General features: G+C 40.9%; 1 protein-coding gene across 14 annotated transcripts in view; it reads right to left on the bottom strand.

Moving 5' to 3' along the window:
• Nucleotides 1-19,110, bottom strand: part of Chrm3 (cholinergic receptor muscarinic 3) — a 474,104-nt gene that overhangs the window by 70,708 nt on the left and 384,286 nt on the right. For 2 of the 14 annotated variants that reach the window (XM_052728160.1, XM_052728159.1), the window contains one exon: nt 15,692-15,750. The exons of the other annotated variants lie outside the window; for them this stretch is intronic. In XM_052728160.1, the coding sequence (XP_052584120.1) occupies nt 15,692-15,738 (47 nt within the window). In that variant the 5' untranslated portion in view covers nt 15,739-15,750. The remainder of the gene's footprint in view (nt 1-15,691; nt 15,751-19,110) is intronic. 14 annotated transcript variants of the gene reach the window in all.

Raw genomic sequence — 19,110 nt, 5'->3', positions numbered from 1 at the left:
CTAAGTGATCTGCACTAAACTGTATCAAATAGGGAATTGGGTGTCCTTTTACTGTTAAATAGAATTCCTTGAAAGAAGCAGAGAGATTTAAAATACTCACCATTTAGAAAATTCTAGGGGTGTGTGTGTGTGTGTGTGTGTGTGTGTGTGTGTGTGTGTGTGTGTGTGTGTATGACCAGAGACTGACAATGGGTGTCTTCTCTAGGCATTCTCCACCACATTTTTTGATGCAAGTTCTCTCATTGAACCTGGAGCTTGCCAATTCAGTTAGAATGACTAAGCAGGAAGTCTCAGGAACCATGTCTCTACCTTCTTAGTGTTGGAGTTACAGGTAGTGCCAAGACAATTTGCTATCTGAATGTTGGTCCTCATGCTTGTGAGGAGAGCCCTTTACAAACTGTGCCATCTCCCCAGCCTCTAATTCTTTCAATGGAGAGTTGAGCATCACATTTGAGCAGGAAGAAGGAATGCTGATCACAAGGATTTGGTGCATTACACAATGTCACAGGTGCTTATCAGCCATTAGCTTCACGTTCTGTGAGGTGAGATTTTGTTATCACTTCAGAGATGGGAAACAGCATGGAGAAGTTGGATGTTTTTCTCAGGGCCACAAAACAAGGGTTAGAGCTGTTGTCATATCCTGGTGCACTGGTTCTAGAAAGGGCTTGTCCCCTCTGCTGTGACCCCTGTCCTTGCCCTTCATCAACACAAACTGCATAAATTAGATGGTTGTTAGTCCAGTATGCCAAGAAAACACCAAAGACTGGCGTGGTGAAATGAATCTGAAAATACACAATTTTTAAATACAGAAAGTAAAAGACAATAACAGAGAGCTGATGTTCCACAACCCTTGTGTTTCTGGAAATTTCTGGATGTCAATGGAAACTAAGCTAATCAATTTAAAAAATTCTAAAATCATCAAATCCATACAGCCAACCAAACCAGCCTTGCTATGAGGCTGGGCCACTGGGAAGCCTTGTACCCAATGGACCCTCTGAGAAGCTCCTGAAGGAAGAAGTCATGGACTGCAGAGATAGTTATTTTCTTAGTAGGTGATGAAGGACACTGAGGCTTGGAGCCAAGATTTCCCAATGGGAATTAGATTTACAACTATGAGTTCTACACACATCCATGTGACCCAGCCCATTCCATAGCTTTCTGGTCTTCACTCTGCCTTAATCACACAGAGATGGGAAAAAACAAACACAAAGCAACAGCAAAGACAAAGGCAGGTTACCAGGAAGGAATTTCAGGAAAGCAAGTTCCTGTACGCCTTCCACAAGAACCGATAAAGCGCCTATCATCCTTAGCATGCCCTGCCTACCAGCCTTTAACTCTGCTTCCAGTGCATCCAGAATCTTGGTCCAGGGTGGACTCATTGCCTGCCACAGCCTCCTAAGAGGTCTCCTTCTTCTACTATGAACCCTTTACAATTGACTGTACGGTCACCAGGCAGAGGGTGCTTTCAAAATGTCCATCAGATCCTACAGCTCCTCAGCACAAAACCCCCTGACACTTTCTCACCCACTCAGAGCAAAATTCAAGGGTACCAGATACCTCCTGACCTTCTTGAGGGTCCCACCCGTTGCCACTCAGGTACACCCCAAAATGGTGCTGAAACAGGAAAATGTGTTGAATGAAGGGTAAAGGAGGAATAACCTTTGATCCTAACAGTGAATCTGGACCACAAAGAGAAATTTAAAATCTTTCCTTTATTATGAAAAGAATGTAGAGGTGATGTGCTTCATAATAATTTTTTATTTCAAGTACATTAAAATATTCTAGTTATTTTACACTTATGTGTCTTAAAAGCCTTGCTTTTAATATATAATGTATATAATATATTGCTACAAATCTATGGGCAATTGAGGTTTGACTCTTGGGTGGCAACTGTCAATGCTCTACATTTTTATGTTTAAGAATGGTTTACTTTCATCATCTCTGTTTAGCAAAACACAGGGAAATAAGTAGGTTTATACACCCATAGCTTCCTACACTCCTCCATACACACTGACGGCGGAAGGGGGTCTATTTGAGGACAGGAGGGGAACACTGGGGTGGGGGGCCACAGAGAGGATAGTGGGAGAATGGATATGAACAAAGTACAACGACATGTGTGCATGAAAATGTTATAATAAAACCCACTATTTTCTGCCCTAAGTTGTTTTTCTAATGAAACTAAGACACTGAAAACAACTGATATAAATGATAGGCAGTACTTATAAAAATGTGATAGGGAACTAAACATTTTAAACATCCTAAGTCACTTCTTCTGCTTCAGCTTCTGAGGTGGACACTCACTGCCATCAGTTTACCAAAGTGACTGAGATGCAGTGTTTAATGAGAGTAATATGAGTCACCAGGCAAAATGGCACCAGAGGAATCTGGATTACAAAAGGCAACTGCCTGGTCTTCAGTTATCCATTTAAAAACACCCTTGGTATACTTAGGATATATCAGGAATTGAGCTAAGTACCAAGGATGCAAAACCATGATTTAATTTCTGTCATCATGGGGATTGAGGCAGAGGAATGGGCCAGCTCTACCTGGGGAAATGAATCTCAGGCATTTATAAGTGGGAACTTGTAGGAGAAAATGCAGGCATGACATGGTGTCCAGCCTACCTGGCACACTGTGTTTCTAAACAAGAAGCATGGCACACCATGCCCGAGAAGTCAGAACACTGAATTCTGAAGTAGTGTGAGTAGCAGTAGCTGGCCTGTGGATGAGTCTGCACTCTCCACGTTTCCTTTAACGTGCTTCTTCCTCATAGAGACCCTGGTGGTGTGAGTGCTCGATGTCCAGTCAGAGGTAATGTGCTAACCAGTCATGGTCGACAAGCTCTATGTAAGCAGCTGTTCATGTACAATCAAGCAGACACTACTCCCTAAAGCTGTCTCAGGAGTGGTTTGGTTCATCTCCATGCCCTTTACTGACCCATGGGCACTGCAGTCTTATTGAGGGATGCCCTGGTAATGATGACAGGAATTAATCCCTTCTCTTATTGTTATTGTTATTATTACTGGGTATATGTGTGTTTGTTTATGCGTGTTTAGGGGTATGTATGTGCATATGGAGGTCAAAGGTCAACCTCACGTGTCACTCTTCAGGAGCCATTGACTATATTGTTTTGACACAGGGCTCTCACAGGCCTGGAGCTCCCCAGGTAGGGTTGGCTGGCTAGCCCCCAAACCACCAAACCTCAATTGCCCATAGATTTGTAGCAATCCATTATATGGAACTGTGAGGCGTAAATATAAAATAACTAGAATACTTTAATGTACTTTAAATAAAAAATCATTATGAAAGATACCATCTGTAATCCTCAACATTATTTCAGAGATCTCTCTACCTCCTGTGATGGAATTTGTGACCCCTGGGAAAAGATCATAGGCTCAATCCAATTATAATTAAAAGATTTATTGATTAGCTGCTAGCGGAACGAACAACCTCTGAGCCAAATTTGAGAATGCCATGAAGGAGGGGTATGGGGAAAGAATTTTAAAGGGGAAAACCACATGAAGATCTTCAATATCTATACAAGCAAGCAAAAAACTGTTCTGTTCTACCAAGTTAAATGGTTAAGCAACTCAAAGCAATCTTTGGGTATCTGTGTAAGCAAGTTACAGAAGCAAAAAAGTACTTGGTCATATTATAACAAGTAGATAGTTATGGCTGTACATTTTTGGGTAGGGGCCACTGAGTCAGGGTTACTGGGACTTATCTTCCAGGGGCTGGAGTCAGAGTCAAATGGCTTGTGGGTACCAAGATGGATGCCTGGCCCAAAATGGAGCTTCTTTAGCCATATCACTTTCAGTGCTGGAATTACAAGCATGTACAACCAGGCTTAGGTTCTTTACATGGAGTTGAGTTCTCACACTTCCAAAGCACTCACAGTAATGACCCACATTTTCCCTTTTCATCCCTCAGGCTCATCTCCTCAAGCTATCAGTGACAGGGGTTGTTTAAGTCCTCAGTTTTTGCCCTTGGATCCCTGAGTGGCCTTAGGTCTGTCCAAGTCACCTTGCTTTGCTCCATCCAGATTGTTCTTGACAAGGCAGCATCCCTAGGGAGAATATTTTTGTATTTCTCCATATGTTGCTCTTTGTCTCCTACAGTCAGACTTGTCAGTTCTCCCACAGGCCAGCACTGCCACTCATGTTTGGTGTGGTCTCCAGTAATAGTTTATTATTGTCTCCATTGATTCCTATCTTTCCTTCAATTGCAGAAATGATATTTTCTTTCAGTCGACTGATGCAGTGCCCCTCATCTAATTTCATCCCTACTTCCTGTATTGTCCAGAGGTCCCTTATTCAAGGTCATGCTTCTCCCATCTATATCCAAAATCTGTTTGATGGAATAGCCTAAGTCTATATTTACTAACTTTCTTAGTGATTGCTTTTCCTGCTCCTCATTCTTTTCATTTTCTCCAATCTTGCAGACATAGGTAATTTTGCTTTATTTGTTCTTGTCTATAATCTGTTTCTGAAAAATATAGGCTTTATTGACCTTAGATTAGCTTAGGTCACATACAGAACACTGAAACTAGAGGTCAGAATATAAGACAGAGGTCCTCAAATTGTTTATAACTGAATGGGGCGGTATTGTGATTAAGTAAAATTTTGTTTTATTTTGAGGCAGTTGCTACTAACCCAGGCTAGCTTCAAACTTCCTGCAATCTGCATGCTTCAGCCCCTTGAGTGCTGGGATGACAAATATGTATTACTTTGTATGTCTGGCTGAGTATGTGTAATTAAAAAAACATTTTAAAAAGTGGCAAATAGTAGGTCTGCTAAATGGGCATAATATTAAAATGACTCCTAATGATTTATTGTTGTACCCATAGATTAGTGTATTGCTCAGCCCTCATCAGAGAAATGCATTCTTGTGGTAGATGGCAGTTAACACAAAAACCCACAACCGATCAATATGCAGAGAATAGAAAACTTTAGCATGAGCAGCCCTAAATGGGACATCTATGTCACATCCCTACACCCCATGCCAAGGCTCATGGACTTTTACTGAAGAGAGAGTAGAAAGATTGCAAAAGCTAAAGATGTGGACAACTTCAAAAAAACAGTGTCTTCTGGGCACAACAAGGCAGCTAGCCACACAAACTCACAGAGAATATGACAGCATGCACAAGACCTCTTTTCTTGCAAGTCTAAGTCAGACAAAATCCCAGCATGGAGGAGGGAGGTAGGCACAGAGTCCCACCCCCAGCTGAGGAGCTATTGGCATTTGACAGCTGCTGGGAGAAGGAACGACAGTTTTCTTTAATGGCGTGACACCTGGAATAATCTACTATACTCCAGAGCAGGCCCCATACCTGAGTAATTGAGCAATACAAACTGGATTTGATGTTTGAACATAAGTTCAATTCCCAGAATCCATATAAAGACAAATAATATAAAAAGGAGGTGATGAGGTGAATTTAGGATCCCAGAGTTGGGGATGTAGAGACAGGCAGATTCCTCAGGCTTATTGGCCAACCATCCCATACTACTTGGGAAGTTTCAGTTCAGTGAGAGACCCTGCCTCAAAAGGTAGATGGTTCCTGAGAAATAACACCTGAGATTGTCCTTTGTTTCCATGTTTTCATACTTATGTATGAGAGAGAGACAGATAGACCACATGAATTTGGGTTGGGGTAGATCTGGGAGGAATTGGGGGAGAGATGAATATTATCAAAATGCATTGTATGAAATTCTTGAACAATAAAACATATTAAAATATAAAAAACCAGTGGTGAATATAGAGGACATGCTATTAACCACATTATCCATGCTTAAACATATGGTTCAATGCCATTAAGGTCATTCATATTGTTTTGTAACCATTACCCATTAGGCTCTGAGTTGCCTTTTGGTTGCTGTGGTAAAATGACCTAGAAAGGCAACTTAATGGAGAAAGCATTTATTTTAGTTCACAGTTCATCATGGTGGGGAAGTTAAGGTGGCAGGAATTTGAAGCATCTGCTCATCTATCATATTCACTTGAATTCAGAGGCCAGAGCAAGAAAAAGACATGTATCTACCTCTGCCACTCTCTTGTCTTACTGTCCTGAGACAGGGTCTCTCACCGAACTGCAAGCTCACCATTTTGACCAGGTTGGCCGGCCAGGGAGTTCTTGGGAGGCACCTGCCTCCATCTTGCAATACTAGGTGGGATCACAGCCATGCACAGCCATGTCTGGCTTTTTAAAAATGTGGGTGCCAGGTATTAAAATTCTGGTCCTCATGTGTATAAAACAAATTGCTCTTACCACTGGGCCACCTACACAGCTCTTGCTGAATTTTTCATGTGTTTGTGTGAACACGGGTGCACATGTACTCATGTGCTCATGGAAACAAAGGACAATCTCAGGTGTCATTTCTCAGGAACCATCTACCTTTTGAGGCAGGGTCTCTCACTGAACTGAAACTTCTCAAGTAGTATGGGATGGTTGGCCAATAAGCCTGAGGAATCTGCCTGTCTCTACATCCCCAACTCTGGGATCATAAACTCATCTCATCACCTCCTTTTTATATTATTTATCTTTATATGGATTCTGGGAATTGAACTTATGTCTTCAGACTTTACTGACAGCCATCTTCCTAGCCCCATTTTCTGACTCCCATTCTGTGCTCTCCCTAATCAGTGGCATGACATCTCTGGTTATAAAATTATAGAAATCTTTTCTACTCTGGACTCCCCTCCCCCCTGTACAAAATTGATGTATTTTAGAGTAGATTACAAAGACATGTGATATGATAGCATGAGATGATGGAGTGAAGTGAGGCATGGTCTCCAAGGTGCTGAGGGCACCAGCTATAGCATGACGTTCTGTGTCTGGCAGCAGATGGCTCCGAGAACATGTTCTCTGGAGTGGCAGGCATCTGCACAGGGACCTCAAAGGCTACTTTTAACTCGGGTTACTCAGGAGCTGTTTTCGTCAGGTGCCTGTGAAAGGTCAGCATCTGATCTAATCCACCCACACTCGTGCAGTCATGGTCTCCTTCACTGTGACTGCCACTCTTCTAGCGTCATTTGACATTCTATCTCTTGCCAGTTTTCTCTTCAAATCCTTTTAGAAAACTATTTTTTTATCCCCGAATTTGTCATTTTACTTAAAAAGAAAAGACTCACAAAAGAGTCTTTTATATTTGTGTCTGTTTTTATTTCCTTTTCTGTTTGAAAATTTCACCTGCATCATCTATTGATAGGAAAAGTGATAGATGTATTTGATTCTTGTATGTTTATAGTGGCTTTTTGAGATTTCCCCACTTTATTTTGAGACAAAATTTCACTATGTGGTCCAGGCTGCCATTGACTCAGAGCAATCTTTCTTTGTTTCGGCTTCCTAGAGTGAATTATTTTTGGAACATGACCCTAACACATCAGTAAACTATCAACTTGTGTTTACTTATTTTTGAAACATGTGTCCCAAGCTAGACTCACATTTTCTATATAGCTGAGGATGACCTTGAACTCCTGATCCTCCTGCCTCCACCTCCTGAGTGTTAGGATGTCAGACATGAGCCACCATGCCCTGTTTATGTAGTGTAAGGATCAATCCTAGGGCTGTGTACATGCTAGACAAGTTCTCAACTAACTGAACTACATCTCCAGTCCCCAGTTGGGTATATTTGAGAGAATTTATCATAACATATTATTTTGATAATAGTGCTTAAGGATGAGAGGGGAGGGAACTGGAATAGGGAGCTATGGCTGAGATGTTGGATAAACAACATACAGAAATAAGCCAAAGCAAGGCTTAGTATGGCAAAACTGAAGTGGGCTCTCTGGACCAAGGCTGCAGGGACTGATCAGGGCTAGCTTGCCACCTTGATTGGGACCATCAGATACCATTCCCATCCTGTAAAACATGGAGCCTGAGGCTTCCTCTAGCTCTGCCATTCTACAAGACTGCTTTTTATTTCTAGCTGAATAGGACTATGAAGCTTATCTGCTCTGCATGGAACTTCCTGGGCAATTTGCTGAAACAGTGTTGGCCATACTCTCTGACATTTAAGAGGCAGCACAAATATTAGCTCTATATTAGAGCCTATAGTTTTAGGACAAAGATAATTATCTTGCTTTGGTATAAGTTTGTGACTAAATTCTACCATTGGTTGTCATATTTCAGTCTCATATTTCCAAGCACTGGGCTGGATCACTCTTTTGGATGAATTCCTTTTGTGAAAGCTAATGCTGTGGTCTACTTTCTGGATACTCTATGATTGCATGAAAAGTATAACTCTTGAATTGGGTTCTCCATACTTATCCTTTTTATTCCCCCCATAACATCACTCCTCCAAGTACTTACGTTTCCTGGGCAGGTATGCCAACCTTCAAGATCACCCATGTTTCCCCAAAGCGTCACTTAAACCCATTTATTCTGTCTCATTTATTAAAAATAGTACCAGTGTCTATAACACAAGTTTCACAGCATCCTTTGCCTCATCTTGACAGGGTGAACATGGAGTAGTTAATAGGAACTTTTGTACTTAATAATTTTGATAGGATCTAATTCTAAATGTTTAATTCTGGGTCAGTAATTTTCTCCATTGTTAAAGCAATTTGAAGAAGTATTGATTTGGCTCATGAAGAATACTGATCTTTAATTGGCTTACAGTCTGTGCTGGTTAAATCACTATCAGTCCTGTCCTATAGAAGAATCCAGTGAGATAAACACATCACCCCAGGAAGTAGACAAGCAGCTATCATTCAGTCTAACTATCTCTTCCACAGTTGAGACGTTCAAACACAAGTTACAGGACATCATTCTAGGAAACCCAGAATTGGGCCTAACCCACTAGGGTTAGTACATTTAAATATGGTGAGGAAGAGATAAGAGGTATACACAGAGGAAAGGCCATGCGAGGTCATGGGAAGAAGGTGGCCATCTACAAACCAGCCACAGAGCCTTGTCAAAACGCCAACTCTGCTGGCCCTTTGTGTCTGTGCTTCTAGCCTCTAAGATTATGGGAAATAAATGTCTATTGTGGCAGATACCTAGGCCACAGTGTATTGTTATGACAGCCCAAATAGACTAAGAAAATGTGCCAAATGCCATGCACACTATTAGCTCACAAAGCTGCTCAAACCTCCAAGTAGAGCAGGTGTGGGAGTGATCTCATAGGCTAGAAACAAGCCCAGAAAAAGCAAGTCCTTTCTCTGAAGCCACATGGCTAGTCAGTGGGCAGGAATGTGGGTGCTCCTAAGTGGATTGTGTCCAGTTCTCCCAGTCTGTGAAGGAATAATGCTTTCTGAAGACTTGAGTGTACAGGAGTGTGTGTGTGTGTGTGTGTGTGTGTGTTATCCATGTGTGCATATGTGTGTATATGTGTAAATATGCATATATGTGTGTATATGCATATATGTATGCTTATGTGTGTACATGTCTGTATGGATGTGTGGATGTGTGTATACTTGTGTGTGTGTGTGTGTGTGTGTGTGTGTGTGTGTGTGTAGAAAAGGTGGGTATATCCTATAGTTTTTTGTGCATCAGGGAGAGAGCATCTCAAGGTGAAAGATAGAATAAGCCAAAGACAGTGCTTCAGCAGTTTTGGGAGGAAATAGGAGGCTCCCTCTCTGCCTTGAGGATTTGTGCAGTTTGGGGGTGGGGCAACTGAAGGCCGTGACTCCCATCACAGTGCCTGGGAGATGCTTTTCCGAAAGCATGGCCAGGAGGTTTCTGCAAATGACACAGGAGGAGGAGACTGCCAGCTTCAGGATGACTGGGGAGAAAGACTATGGGTACCTGGGACTCTAGAGAAGCCTCAGGTCCTTCTGGGTCTCGTCCCTGTCTCCCTGTAGTGCAGTTGTACCAGGTAATGATTGTTCTAGCTTCTACAGAGAAGTGACTGGCACAGCAGGCATTTCAGCAGCATGGACTATATAGGAACATTAGAAGATGTGTTCAGCACGCTCCAGCTCAGTGCCTCACATACACTCTGTGAGGTAGATGCTAACATCATACCCAGGTGACCATGAAGACCAGGCACAGAGATGCTGCATGTTGTTTCTAAGATCACACAGCTTAGTAAGGCTTAGTAAAATGCAAGCTATTAGCCCAGGCTGTCTCACAGTTTTCTTGTCATTGACTACTCACTTCCAGCTCTGGGGGCTTTCTGAAGAAAACTGTCTTAATGGGCACTCCCTAGACCAGATGGCCCAGCAGTCTGGGAGACAAAGTTTTGAACTTGGTGTTTAGAGATCTGGGGAAGATTGAAGGCCCTCCACCCCTTTCCACCTATTCCTAAGTTTATTTCAGCTTAAACAATAAGGCATGGCACTGACCTCATAGACTCAGTGAGCTGAGTGAGGGAATGCTTGGTGGATATTGATAAAGTTTTTCCAGAACACAGGATTACATGGCTTAAAAATAAATAGTGAAGAAAGATACAGGAAGGCTGGAGTAGTGAAGTAAGACTGTATTAGGAAAGGTTGCCTGTCTCTTTGAAGCAAGACAAACACATTCTCTTGGTCTGAATCAGACTCATAGGAAAGCAGTTGCAGGCATGAATCACTAAGCTTAGTGTTCCCTGAGTTCTCGGTGCTTCCCTGTGGCTCTGCACACTGAGGGCCATGTGGTGAGTGCCAGGTGAATCTTTTGGATGCATGATATCAAGAGGAGGGTGTGAAGGCTGTGAGCCGACAGGGAATCTTTTCCTGAATGAGACACTTTTAGCAACAACAACCTAACAAACATACTAAAACACCCCCAAAATTCTAACGGTTCATGTCTGCTGAGCTAACATGACCTAGAGTTGCCACCTCATTCATCATTGAGATAAAGGGCTCCAAGGATGTTGCTGACACACTCATTCAGTCTCCTCATTCCTCAGAGTACAGGTAAGAATGCATCAAACCAGACCCCAGGTTTATCATTAAACCTGTATTCCGGGCACCATTATCAAATACAGACCCCCAAATGAGAATTGGCCCCTCTTGTCAGTGTTCAAGCACCGTTTTGTTGTGCATCTGGTTTGATTGCCTAGAGGTTCGAATTTGACCTCCCCTGTAGTCAACGACTAGGTTTATTATACATATTTGGCTCTGCAACCTCATCTCTCCACCCCTCTTTGTTCATGTATTTGTGGAGGTCTGAGGGCAGCCTTGGCTATGATTTCTCAGGTTCTGGCCGCCATTTTTGTTTTGCTGTTTTGAAATAGACTGACAGTTACTGGCCTGGAACTAGCCAAGCAGGCTGGGCTGTCTCATTAGCCCTGTCTCTGTCCTCTGAGTACTGGGATCACAAGCATGCTGCCAGCTGCCATCATGCCCAGCTTTTTTTTTTTTTTTTCCTTTTTTCTTCTTTTAACATGAGTTCTTGGGACTGAACTGAGGTCTTTGTGTTTGCAAGGCATGCACATTACTTATTGAGCTATCTCCACAGGCCCCAACTCTCTACCTTTATCTTTTAAAATCAGCTTTTAAGATGGAAACTTTCAGAAGGATTATGCCATACTATTGGTTTTAACGCGCTTGACTCCCAGATGAGCATAATGCCATTCGGATGAAAATATAAACTCACATGCAGTAGCAAGCTATAGAAATGACCTCTGAAAGAAGAGTTTTAAAAGCATCCATAGCATGTGGCAACCACAGAACCTCTCACAAACTTCTTCAATTTTCCATAAGACTGCCTAAAAATGAAGGGAGGGGAGGACACATAAAACATGGAAGCAGAAAGGAGGTGATAGAGTGTGGCAGGTATGGGGGTCAGGAGAATGTGGGTGAAGAATCAAGAAGAACAAATTTTATTTGAAAAATACTGTAATGAAACCTAATACAGCACACAGTTAATGGAAAACAGTTACATTTTAAAAATCACATTTTTTCTTGATTTCTCGTGGGTGGGTCATGAGAATGGGTACACTCTAATTCACTGCAACAGTTCAGAGTGAAGTATATATGAGTCAACATAGCTACTTTCAATTTATTCATAAATCCCCATCTTTACTACCCTTCAATAACACAATCAATATGTGTCAGAGCAACCAATGGGTGTTTGGCCAGAAGAGAATGTGGAAAAGATAATGGTGCAGTCAACGGAGAGGTCAGAAAGCCTCATCGTCCTGTTCTTACCTCTGAGGCTGACCCTGATTCACCAGAGAGCATGGCTGGGTCAAAATAGTATGTGTGATTTATAGAATGGGTGGGGCTTTCTTTCTCAGGAGCATGGTGACTACCCACTCGCTTTGTCCCTAGAGGACTGAGATAGTACAGAAGTGATGTCACTGGCATCTATACAGCTGAAGCTGCTAACAGGGACTACAGATAAAAGGCACTGTTGCTCTGGCAGGGTTTGGAAGGGGGAGGAGGCTCAGGTGTCTCTGAAGAGCATGGTGCAGATGCATGCCTCTCAGTCCCAAGTGGCTCCGATGTGACTCAGGACCATTTCTCTGTTGTATGATGAAGAGGAAAAACAGCCAATGTTGTAAGCAGAGAAGGAGGAGTCTGGCTTTGCCAAAAAAAAAAAATAATGAGGCAGATAATCCCATAGGTATGCCCTTCTTAAAGGCTACACTTGTTTGCCATTTCCCAATACATAGCTAACATGTATAGATTTATGTTGGTGGTGAGACAGGGGGAAAGGAGGGGAGAGTAAGAGGAAAGGAGAGAAAGAAGAGAGAGAGAGGAGTAAGGAGAAAGAAAGGAAGGGAGGGAGGGAGGAAGGAAGGAAGGAAGGAAGAAGTAAGGAGTGAGGAGGGATGGACAGGAGAGGAGGAAAGGTGACAAGAAAAAGAGAGGAGAGAAAGAGAGAAGATACAGAGAGGGGAAGTGAGGAGGAAGGAGACAAAGAAATGAATAAAGAGAAAATGAAGAGACAGAGACAGAGAGAGATAAGAGCGAGAGGAGAGAGAGAAAGAGATTGATGGATTGATTCATTCATTGAGAGCACCACATTAAATTTCTCACTTGAAATCAACTATTTGACTTTTCTTACAGGAGCATCTAAATGGTCACAGTGCACCATGTCATTTGGATTTAGCCCCAAATATCCCAAGTTGATTTTCTGAAGTTTGATTCCTATTAGTTTATTTTTTATATGCTATTATTTCTCCCTGGAAACTCACTGGCCATGCCAGCCCATGAATCAGATGGGTGATTTTCACTCTTCTTCCCATTTTCCAATTCCAATTCCCCAGTCTGACCTCTAGCTTTGTGACAGACACCTGCGAAGCCTCTCCCCCCCTATGCTCCCACTGCAGGGAACTAAGCAGATCCTCTCCTACAGCCTTCCTTCCTCACTACATCCCTTTGTCTCACTCACAAACAACCAGGCAGTCTCTCCCTGGAAACCCAATGGCCATATACCAGTCAATGACTCAGGAGTGTGATCCTTACACTCCTTTCCATCCTCCAGTTCCTCAGTCTCATCCCTAGCCATGCAGCAGAACACCTCCTCACTCTTCTATCCCATCCCCATTCCCATGAATCAGCTTCCAAAACCTAGAAACAAATTTTACTCAGGACCCTCAGTGCCCAGAACTGGTAAGGCCCCAGAAGCATTCTCTATAAGGTAAGCCACAGCCACCACATGCTCCTAAGATTCAGCGAGGGCAACTGAAACCAAGGAATGGAAAATCCACCCAACAAAGACAAGACCAGAAATCAACACCTAGAATTATAATCATCCCAAACTCAGATGCCTAGATGTCAGCACAAAATCCCAATCAATAACAACCAGGACAATATATTACCACTAGAGTCCAGAAACCCTACTGTAGTAGGCCCTGATAAATGCAATATAGTTGAAAAACAAGACAAGAACTTCCAAATAGCTATTACGAATATGTTCAAGGGTCTTAAAAGGGATTTGAATAAATCCATTAATGAAATCACAGTGTGATGAAATGAAGAAAGCTGTTCAAGAAGTGAAAGTAGAAATGGAATCACTAAAGAAAACCCAAACTTAGTGAACACTGGAACTGAAAAATTTAGGAACTTGAACAGAAACCTTGGAGGCAAGCATCACCATCAGAAAAAAAGAGATGGAAGAAAAAGTACAGGCACAAAACATCCAAGAAATCTGGGAAACTATGAAAAGACCAAATCTATGAATAATAGTAGTAGAGGAAGTAGAAACCCAGGTTAAAAGTACAGAAAATATACTCAACAAAATCCTAGGTAAAATTTTCCCTAACCTTAAGAAGGAGATACTTATCAAAGTACAAGAAGAATGCAGAACACCAAAGAGACTGGACCAGAAATGAAATTCCCCATGACACATAAAAATCAAAACACTAGGCCGGGCGGTGGTGGCGCACGCCTTTAATCCCAGCACTCGGGAGGCAGAGCCAGGCGGATCTCTGTGAGTTCGAGGCCAGCCTGGTCTACAGCGCGAGATCCAGGAAAGGCGCAAAGCTACACAGAGAAACCCTGTCTCGAAAAACCAAAAAAAAAAAAAAAAAAAAAAAAAAATCAAAACACTAAATGTTCAGAACAAAGAAAGAATATTAAAAGCTGCAAGGGAAAAAGGCCAAGTAACATACAAAGGCAGATCTATTAGAATAACATTTGACTTTTCAACAGAGACTCATTATAAGCCAGAAAGAGCCTGGATGGTTGTTCTACAAACTCTAGGAGACCATAGATGCCAGCCTAGACTACTATACCTAGCAAAAGTTTCAGTCACAGTAGATGGAGAAAGAAGGATATTCTATGATAAAACCAAGTTAAGCCATATCTACTATAAGTCCAGCATCACAGAAAGCACTAGAAAGAAAACTTCAACCTGAAGAGGCTAACCATACCCAAGAAAACACAAGGAATAAATAATCTCAGACCAGAAAATTAAAAGACGGGGGAAAAAACCCACACCATCACACCAAAATAATGGGAATCAATAAGCACTGCTCATTGATAACTCTCAACATTAATGGTCTCAATTCCCCAATAAAAAGTCACAGACTAACAGACTGGATATAAAAACAGGATCCATCTTTCTGCTGCATCCAGGAAACACAACTTAACTTCAAGGACAGATATCATCTCAAGAGAAAAGGATGGAAAAAGATATTCTAAGAAAATGGATGCAAGAAACGACCTAGTGTAGCCATTTTAACATCTGACTCCCCCAAAGCCCAAAACAAACCCTTTAAAGCAAAACTAATGAAAGAAACAGAGATGGACACTATATACTCATTAAAGGAAAAAAAATCTATTGAGAGGATATGCGATTCTAAATATCTATGCCCCAAACACAGGGTACCCAAGATCATAAAAGAAACACTACTATAGCTAAAATCACATATTGACCCTCACACATTGATAGTGGGTGACTTCAGTACCCCACTTTCACCGATAGACAGGTCAGGTAGACAAAAACTAAACAGAGAAATTCTGGAGCTAAATGATGTCATAAACCAAATGTACTAAACATATTTACAAAACATTTCACTCAAACACAAAATAATATATCTTCTTCTCTGTACTTCATGGGACTTTCTCCAAAACTGACCACATACTCGGACACAAAGCAAGTCTCAACAGATACAAGAAAATTGAAATAACCTCCTGCATCCTATCTGATCACCATGAATTAAAGCTGGACATCAACAATAACAGAAAACACAGAAAGTTTACAGACTCATGGAAACTAAACAACTCACCACTGAATGAAAAATAGGTAAAAATAAAAATTAAGAAAGAAATTAAAGAGATTCTAGAATTGAATGAAAATGGAAATACAACATACCCAAACTTATGGGACACAATGAAGGTAGTTCTAAGAGGCAAGTTCATAGCACCAAGTGCCTGCATAAAAAATTAGAGAGATATCATATTAGTAACTTAGCACATCTGAAAGCTCCAGAACAAAAGAAGAAATAATGGCCAAAATGAGTAGATGGAAAGAAATAATCAAGCTCTGGGATGAAATCAACAAAATAGAAACAAGCAAATTCAAAGAATCAATGAAATAGAATTGGTTCTTTGAGAAAAATCAATAAAATTGACCTACTCTTAGCAAAATTAACTAAAAGAATGAGGGAAAGGACGCAAATTAACAAAATTAGAGATGTAAAGGGGGACACAACAACAGATACTGAGGAGATCCAGAGAATCCTAAGGACATACTTTAAAAACCTATGGTCCACTAAATTGGAAAACCTAAGAGAAATGAATTTTTTTGATATATGCCACCTACCAAAATAAAATCAAGATCTGATAAGCAACTTAAACAGACCTACAGCTCTAGTGAAACAGAAGCAGTAACTAAAAGTCTCCTCCCCCCTCCCCCCCAAAAAATCTCAAGGCAAGATGGTTTTAGTGCAGAATTCTACCAGACTTTTGGAGAATTAATGCCAATACTCTTCAAACTCTCCCACAAAATAGAAACAGAAGGAGCATTGCCCAATACAGTTTATGAAGTTACAGTTATCCCTATACTCAAACCACATAAAGACCCAATAAAGAAGGAGAATTAGAGGCTAATTTCTCTTACGAACATAGATGCAAAAGTTCTCAATAAAATACTTGCAAACCCAGTCCAAGAACACATCAAAAAGATCATCGACCATCATCAAATAGGTTTCACACTAGGGATGCAGGGATAGTTCAATATACATAAATTAATAAATGTAATCTACCATATAAATAGACTGAAGGACAAAAATCACATAATCATCTCACTTGGATGCAGAAAAGACTTTTGGAAAAATCCAACACCTCTTTATGATAAAAGTTCTGTAAAGATTAGGGATACAAGGGACATACCTAAACACAATAAAGCAATTTACAGTATGCTATAGCCAATATCAACTGAAATGGAAAGAAACTGAAGCAATTCCACTAAAATCAGGAACAAGACAAGGTTGTCCACTCTCTCTACCTTTTCAATATATTATTTTAAGTCTGAGCTAGAGCAATAAGACAACTGAAGATCAAAGAAATACAAGAAGGAAAAGAAGTCAAATCATCTTTACTTGCAGATGATATGATTGTATATATATAAGTGAATCTAAAAATTCTATCAGGAAACTCCTACAGCTGATAAACACTTTCACAAAAGTAGTAGGATACAAAATTAATAGACAAAAATGAGTAGCCTTCCTATAAACAAGTAACAAACAGACCGAGAAAGAAATCAGGGAAACAATACTTTTCACAATAGCCTCAAAAAAAATCTTGAAGTAATTCTAATGAAGCAAATGAAACACACACACACACACACACACACACACACACACACACACACACATGCATAAGTATGTAAAAATTTTAAGACACTAGAGAAATAAATTGAAGAAAATGTCAGAAGATGGAAAGCTTTCCTGCTGTGGGATGGTCTGTATGTCAAATGTGTTGTTGATTGGTCAATGAATAAATCACTGATTGGCAGTGGCCAGGCAGGAAGTATAGGCGGGACTAACAGGGAGGAGAATTGAGAGAACAGGAAGCTGGGTGAGAGAGACATTGTCAGCCGCCATCAGGATAAGGAAGATGTAAAGTACCGGTAAGCCACAAGCCACGTGGCAAGGTGTAGATTAATAAAAATGGATTAATTTAAGCTGTAAGAACAGTTAGCAAGAAGCCTGCCACGGCCATACAGTTTGTAACCAATATAAGTCTCTGTGTTTACTTGGTCGGGTTTGAGCGGTTGTGGGACTGGCGGGTGGCAGAGATTTATCCTGACTGTGGGCCAGGCAGGAAAACTCTAGCTACACTTTCCTGTTCTCATGGATCAATAGGATTAACATAGTAAAAACAGCCATCCTACCAAAAGCAATCTACAGATTCAAAGCAATCCTCATAAAAATTCCAACACAATTCTTCCCAGAACTTGAAAGAACAATTTCAGCTTCATATGGAAATACAAAAATCCCAGGATAACTAAAACAACCCTGAACAATTAAAGACCTGCTGGAGGTATCACCATTCCCCAACCTCAAATTGTACTACAGAGCTATAGTAATAAAACCAGCATGGTACTAGCATAAAAAATTGGTCAATGGAATTGAGATGAAGACACGAATATAAATCCACAAACCTATGGACAGTTATGTTTTGACAAAGAAGTCAGAAATATACACTGGAAAAAGACAGCCTCTTTAACAAATGGTGCTGGTCAAACTGGATGGCTCCATGTAGAAGAATGGAACCTTGTGAAACTGGAAAGCCTCTGTACAGCAAAGGACACCATCATTCAGTCAAAGTGTCAGGCTACAGAATGGGAAAATATTTTTACTAACCACATCCAACAGAGGTCTAAGATCTCAAATATATAAAGAACTGAAAAAAGAACATCAAGAAAACAAATAACCCAATTAAAAATAGGGTAGAGATCTAAATAGAGAATTCTCAAGAGAGGAAACACAAATGGCTGAGAAACATTAAGAAATATTCAACATCCTTAGCCACCAGGGAAATGCAAATCAAAACTACTTTGAGATTTCATCTTACACTAGTCAGAATGGCCAAGACCAGTTTAAAAAAAAATGACAGCTCATGCTGATGAGGATGTGGAGTTAGGGGAGCACTCTTCCATTGTTGGTGGGAGTGTAAACTTATACAGTCACTATGGAAATCAGTGTGCTGATTCTTCAGGAAGCTGGGAATTGATTTAACTTGAGATTCAGCTCTACCACTCTTGGGAATATGCCCAAAGGACTCTACATCATACTACAGAGACACTTGCTCAACCATGTTCATTGCTGCTTTATTCATAATAGCCAGAAAATGGAGACAGACTAGATGTCTGTCAACAGATGAATGGGTAAGTGGATAAAGAAAATGTGGTCCATTTACACAATGGAATATTACTTAGCTGTTAAAAAACAAAGTAATGAAGTGCATAGGTAAATGGATAGAGCTAGAAAAAAAATCATCCTGATTGAGGTAACCCAGACCCCCACTACACCCCCAAAGCAAATATGATATGTATTTTCTTACATGTGGATGTTAACAGTTAAATCTTTGATAAGCAGGCTACAATCCCTATAACCACAAATGTTAGCTATAGAGTAAGGGGTTGGGGGTAATACTGGACCACCCTAGAAAGAGGAAATAGAATAAATAGTTACAGTTGCATGTGAGGACTGGAATGGGAAGACCGAACAGGGTGGGGAGGGAAAAGTGGAGTGTAGGATGGAATACAGGAAGGAGCAACTAAAACTA

Source organism: Peromyscus californicus, unplaced genomic scaffold, assembly GCF_007827085.1.
Source record: "Peromyscus californicus insignis strain IS unplaced genomic scaffold, ASM782708v3 Scaffold_8__1_contigs__length_139910024, whole genome shotgun sequence".
Classification (NCBI taxonomy): Eukaryota; Metazoa; Chordata; class Mammalia; order Rodentia; family Cricetidae; genus Peromyscus; species Peromyscus californicus.
This window is presented reverse-complemented; position numbering and strand designations above follow the sequence as displayed.